This window comes from Apiospora hydei, assembly GCF_038363865.1.
Source record: "Apiospora hydei strain CBS 114990 chromosome Unknown utg000009l_segment0_segment0, whole genome shotgun sequence".
Classification (NCBI taxonomy): Eukaryota; Fungi; Ascomycota; class Sordariomycetes; order Amphisphaeriales; family Apiosporaceae; genus Apiospora; species Apiospora hydei.
The window spans coordinates 2,351,368-2,357,408 of NW_027117368.1; the positions used below are offsets into that span (position 1 = coordinate 2,351,368).

Genomic DNA, 6,041 nt, shown 5'->3' on the forward strand with positions numbered 1-6,041 from the left:
TACATCGAGCTCTACCTACACCAGCGCAGACAGAACTCCTACTCTTCCTATTTCATCTCCACATGCTCAATTCGATTTTTGAATTTGATTGATCTACGAACCCGCACACAATACATACGCTCAGTACCTGGTTGGCGGCTCATACCTACTTTTCTGACATACACCTCTCTCGAGCCCGCAGCCTAAAACTCTGCCAGCACGCAACACACGACCGGGCCCGCGAGAAGCCAGAGCGCGTCTCGATTCGATTCGTTTCCTCCCTTGACGTCGTCTTGTTTTGTTTCCGCGCTTGTCACTCTGAAAAGGAAAGAAGAAGAAAAAATCATCAGCAGATTGCTGTCCATCCATCCCGCGCAAACAGTTTGCGAGTAGAGTCGCTGCAGTCAAGTTTCAAGTCACCCATTGACGGCTGATTCATGCAACTCGGTCGGGTCGCGTTTGGCCAAGTCGAAGCTACATCGCCCGTAAGTCACTTCCGACAGTACTTTTCCTCTGTCTGCTCCATCCATTCTCTTCTATCCCTCCCCTTCGATATTGCACCCACCTTGCTACCTTGGAGACGTACCTGCCGTTTTTCTCCTGCTGCATCAAGCCTGAGCACATCGACGCGTATGCGCGACTTGAACTTGGTTCGCATCGCATTGTGTTGATGCCGGGTCGGGCTTGGTCATACTACGCATCGTTACCATCATCATCGCCGCCCCTCAGTTAGTTTGCTGCAAAATCTCACTTGGGTACCAGTCCCAGAAGTCACCTACCTAGAATCTTCCAGGTAGCTACTTACCGATCTCTTCCTTGCACCCCATCCTATTGCCGCGTCGCAAGTTTTCACCATCCCCCCCTCTTCCGCACTCACACTCACTTGCACACCACACCCTTAACACCCGCCTCCATTTCGTATTCCTTCGTACTCTTTTTTTTTTTTTGCCACCACGCTCTGCGCGCGCGCCAGTTGGCAGTTGGCTCGGTTTTTTCCCAGCCATCCCGCGTCAGTCTCCCTCACTTGCTGTTAAGTGGTCTTTGGCAATCAGCCATCTCATCTCACTCTTCACATCACATTTTCTCTGTTATTCCAGTACCCGAGAGCTTCGTTTTCGCCCTTCCTGCTCGGCTTCGTGTGCGGCTTCATCGCGCATCGGGCCTTGATAAAAAAATTTACCTGGAGCTGTACCGCTACTTTGGCATCCAAAGCTGACACGCTAGTCTCTTCACAGATCATGCAGCAGTGGCAGGTCGGCCCTGTGCCGGAGTACCTTTACCACGGCTCCGCCCAAAATGCGAATGACCTGCAGTAAGTACCCAATTCTCTATGTACAAGTCACTTACCTTGGGTTATCCATCCCATCCCATCCTACTCTATTCTATTAAGCATTTCCACCTCTTATGTGACTTCTTCCCGGCTCTTCGCAACTCCACTTGGTGGAAGACAACCTAGTGGCTGCTCTCCCCTCGGATACCCCAATCAGCACCACGTACCCCGGCTTGAGGGGCTTGAGGGTATACACGAATTGGTCGGGACAGGTGGTCAGCTGTACCTTATGTATACCTTCATCATTGATGTCGCACACGATGGACGTTGTCACTGCCCTTCATCGGCGTGAAGCTTGGCACTGGGCGTTACGTCCCATATAGCTACCGCACGTCCAGGCGTGGTGCTTTGTGCCGTTGCCGCCAGCACCGCGGCGCTTGTTCGCTGTTTGCTTCGGGCAGGCGCGCCGCAACACGGGTTGCCAGACCCCTATTTCGCACTGGTTGCTCAAGTAGAGCAACGACGCCACTCAAAGCAAGCGACAGTATCTGCAGCCGCTATGTTGGCTTCATTCCCAGTGCTGCGGCCCTCGTCGTCTCATGCAACACGAAGACGGTGTCGGAGGGCCCCTTGACTAACAATGCGTCCTCGGTATAGTTCGTCGCATCCCTACCAGCAGGCCGATATGAATCGTCGGCCTGACTTCACAGGGTATGCTCAGCAAGCGAATGCGGCAACGCAACAGCAGCACCACCCGCAACACCAGCAGCCCCATCATGGCCAGCATCCTCAGCAGCACCCTCAGCCGCTCCAGCACCAGCAACACCAGCAGCACCCCTCGCACGTGCAGCATGCCCAGCATGCCCAGCACCCTCAGCACCCTCAGCACCCGCAACAGCCCCAGCAGCACCACACGACGCCCGTGCAGCCTCCTATGACGATTCCCCAAGCCGCCGCACCTCCCCAGCAGCAGCAGCAACAACAACCGACACCCACGCCGGCGCCAGCGCAGCCTCCCCAGCAGCGTGGACGTAAGCGACCAGCGCCCCCACAGCACCACCCGCAACAGCATACGCCTCAGCCCCCGCACTCGCAGCTGCATCCGCAACTGCAGCAGCACCAGCCTCCACACCAGGTGCAACAACCGCAGCAACAACAGCAGGCACCGCAACATCCTCAGCCACAACAGCATCCGGCTGTGCCGTCACCCGCGCAGACACCTGCTACGGTTCCTGCTTCTGCCCCAGCCGTGGTTGCGACAACTGCTGCCCCGGCCGCCCTTCCAGCTGTTGCTCCTCCGCAGGCCACTCCTGCCTCCACTGCAGCTGCGGCTGCGGCCGCTGCCGCCTCCGCCGCGGCAGCTGAAGAAGCCAATTCTACTCCCGCGCCGCCCCCGGCAAAGAAGAGCCGAACAAATACGCCCTGGACCCCAGCTGAAGAGCAGCGCCTGAAGCAGATGAGAGATCAGGGAGCCAGCTGGGCTGAAATCGCCAAGGTCAGTTGCGCCCAGTCATATCCTGGAACTCTTTTTTTACTCCCTTTTATTTTATTTTTCCCCCTTCCTGTTTTGGTTGAAATCTAACATGCAACCTTCAGACTTTCCCGACCAGAACAGAAGGCAGTGTTAGAAGCACTGGTATAAGGATATGCACTACGCTGAGTTTGCCGAAGACGAGGTTCGTTGTCAGCCAACCAAGAGTCGGGCCGAACATGCTAATGAAGGTTGGCAGAGCCATGCACTTCTTACCGCGATCAAGGAATATGAGAACAACAAGTGGAAGAGCATTGGTCAGAAGGTCGGCAAGCCAGCAAAGGCGTGCGAACAATATGCGAAAGAGCACTTCCCCGAGCTGTTCCAAACCCCGAAGGCACGTTAGGATCCTGTCCCGGGTGCTACTTCCCCAGCTCCGCCGACCTTGGCGCCACGACGGCGTCGGAAGTCCACACGCTCTGGCATCTTGTCCAGTTCTGTTTCGGACCAAGCGTCACAGAACAGCAGTTTCAGTGAGGCAGGCCAAGAATCGATTTAATACCTCACCGAACACCTCCAGAACCAACTTGAGCCATGTCGGCGGCCTTGAGAAACTATTTCATTCTTCTCTTCTCTTCTCTTCTCTTATCTTCCCCTCATACCCCCAACGCATCTGGTTCCAGTCGTTAGTTTAGTCGTATCAACGGCTGTGTAGGAATATGAGCAACAAAACAGAAAAATCCGCATAGCCTTCACGGGCTTAATGGCATAAGTTGCCTTTTTGGTGGAGCAATTATGCGACTGCTTTACTTTCGTCACGAATTACGAATCCCCCGCGGGATGGATAGGGAGGGACATTGAGCTTTTCTTTTCACGAAACGGCAAAGGAAGCTCCAGATGGAAGCAGCTTACATGTAGACAGTGGTGTAACAGCGTAAGCTGGCTCAAGTTAATAGTTGATCTACAGTTTACACATCTGGAATAACTAGCGACCCGAATCAACGTTTGGTGAGCATGTGGTGATGTGCTAGTAAACTGTTCAATACATATCCACCATTCATACGTGCCTTTCCAGAATACCGATATCGCCCTTGGACACTTCGAATAGCCAATGTGTTTGCTCTACACTGGGATCGGGTATGGAACTATATGCTTCCCTTTTCCCAACACCCAAGGTGACGGTGGTTGAATTGGACTTTGAAATATACTAGAGGCTAAAGAACCTTCATATGTCTAGGTGCTGTAGATGAACCTCTCCGTTACTGGCAAGCTGGCTGCTAATTCTTCAAAAGGAACACCTCCCTGCCCATTCCAGTGCCTCTTTTGCCACCTCACGGGTAGCACTGGTCAGATTCAACATATCGAGCACATTCCAGTTGGCCCACACGAACTCCTCGTGTTCGACTCCTTGAAGGACAACGTCTTCAACGTTAGTTACGAGTACAGTCCAGTTCAATTGCAACTGCATCTTCTCCTTGTGCGGCGGCGTGAGATCGGGCCACCCTTCCTCTTCCATGAAGCGCACGCTGGCCCCGGCGCTGTCGGGGCCTAAACCTCCCCCTGCCGAGGCAAACGTGGCGCCCCGGGGCAAGGCCCGGAGAGGGTCGTAGTCAACGTTCTGGCGGTCGGGGCGCCGGGGCTCGTTGCCGGCGGCGTCCATGGTGGTGGTCTCGCGCAACATGCTCGAAATGCGGACGACATTGAGGGAGGTCAGGCGCTTGACGCAACGGGCTATCGCGTCCGAGATGCAGTAGTCCCCGTCATCGACGCGGCCACTGGGCAGCTCCCATACTGGGTGCGGCGGCTGCGACGACGATCTTGTCGTCGTCTTGTCGTCGTCGTTGCGGTCGGCGGAGAGGAGGTGGCGGGGAGGCTGCTCCAAAAAGGGGCGGTTGTAGTGGTGCTGGGGGTGATGTTGTTGGTACGGCGAGGGCAGGCCGGACGCGGGCCCGATCGTGGCCGGCGCGGCAGCAGGCGCGGCGCGCTTTTTCAGCAGCAGGATGGTGGGGCGCTGGCTCCGCACGTCGATGCGGAAGACGGCGGCGCCGACGGCCAGCTGAGAGATCAGGGTGCTAGTGAGAGGGGGCCGGGGCATGATCGGTTTCTTTTGTGGTGGCGGCGGTGGTAGGCCTTGTCCCGTGGTCGCCGTGTTTTTGGAGATTGCGAGGGGTTTGGGGGAAGGGTTGTCCGAGGACGAATAGGAAGATATTTCGCCGCCGTCGACAGCGGCATCTCCGTTGCTGGTATGGGGCATGTCCATCATGTTAGGAGAGCGCTCCTCGCTACTCAGACTGCTAACTTCCCCGGCGTCAGGCTTTCTGAAACCAGTTTCACGGTAATGATATTGCTCGTGGTCCGCCGATGCACTTGCGGTATTCTCGCTTTTGTGGAAACGGAAGTCGAAATGGTCGTCGTCCTGCTCGGGCGGCGGAGACGGAAGGCCACTGACGGCCGCCGGCGGCTCCATCTCTTCTATCCAATCATCGGCATCGTCACGGTTCTCGTAGTAGGAGCGGAAGACCTGGCGGGCGATGCTGGGCTCCGAAGCCAGATACCGCTGCTTGGACATGGCCAGCACGCACTTTTGCGGCCACGTCAGTATGGGCGTCTGGGAAGTCATCTGCAGCAGGCTGTTGTTGAGTGGGCCGGACGTCAGCGACGTCAGCTCGCTGCGGGCCGAGGCGCGGCTGGCGTGGTGCTGGTTATACCGGATTCTGCGGTGCGCCGGCGGGGGTGGCCGTGGTGTCCTCGATTGCGCGGCTGTGGCTGCGGCCGCCGCCGTAGGAGTAGTAGGGGTGGTGGGGGTGGCAGGTGTACCGACAGATCGACGGGGCGACTGTTGACTCGGGTGCCGCGAAGTCTTTGTTGGTGTGGTCGTGGTCGGTATACGCGGCAACAGTGAGTCCTTCCTGGGAGATGTGTTGATCAGGGTCCTAGATCCTCCTGTTCCAGGAGGCGTGGACGGTGTTGCTGGTATACTATGATATTTGCCCCATTGGGTTGTTGTCGCCGTGGGACGTTGATTGCCGGGGACACAAGGGATGGATATGGGCTGTAGACAGCCGGATGCCGCTGTTGATAAACATGTTGGCGATGGTTGTTATTACGGTGATTGTGTTGTTCTTGTTCTTGTTGCTCTTGTTGCTCTTGTTGTTGTTGTTGTCGTCGCGATTGTGATAAGCTGCTAACGGTATTAATATTAATGCTGTTGACGTCGGCGCTCTGCTTATTATTACGACTGGCTAATGACGGCGGCTTGAGTGGTGGCTGTAGAGGCAAAGGTGGTAATACGGGCGGTCCTAGGTCCGCTTGTATCGCCAT

At 56.1% G+C, this 6,041-nt stretch overlaps 2 protein-coding genes across 2 annotated transcripts; one reads left to right on the forward strand and one right to left on the reverse strand.

The window, feature by feature from the left end:
* Positions 1 to 416: 416 nt before the first annotated feature.
* Positions 417 to 3,126, forward strand: PG997_012504 (MYB DNA-binding domain-containing protein; the record flags this gene model as incomplete). Its single annotated transcript, XM_066816818.1, has 4 exons — positions 417 to 464; positions 1,215 to 1,291; positions 1,907 to 2,744; positions 2,980 to 3,126. The coding sequence occupies 4 exons, from the start codon at positions 417 to 419 to the stop codon at positions 3,124 to 3,126; spliced, it is 1,110 nt and encodes a 369-aa protein (XP_066662510.1).
* Positions 3,127 to 4,005: 879 nt separating this feature from the next.
* PG997_012505 (uncharacterized protein) lies at positions 4,006 to 6,041 on the reverse strand (the record flags this gene model as incomplete). Its single annotated transcript, XM_066816819.1, has 2 exons — positions 4,006 to 5,625; positions 5,910 to 6,041. The coding sequence occupies 2 exons, from the start codon at positions 6,039 to 6,041 to the stop codon at positions 4,006 to 4,008; spliced, it is 1,752 nt and encodes a 583-aa protein (XP_066662511.1).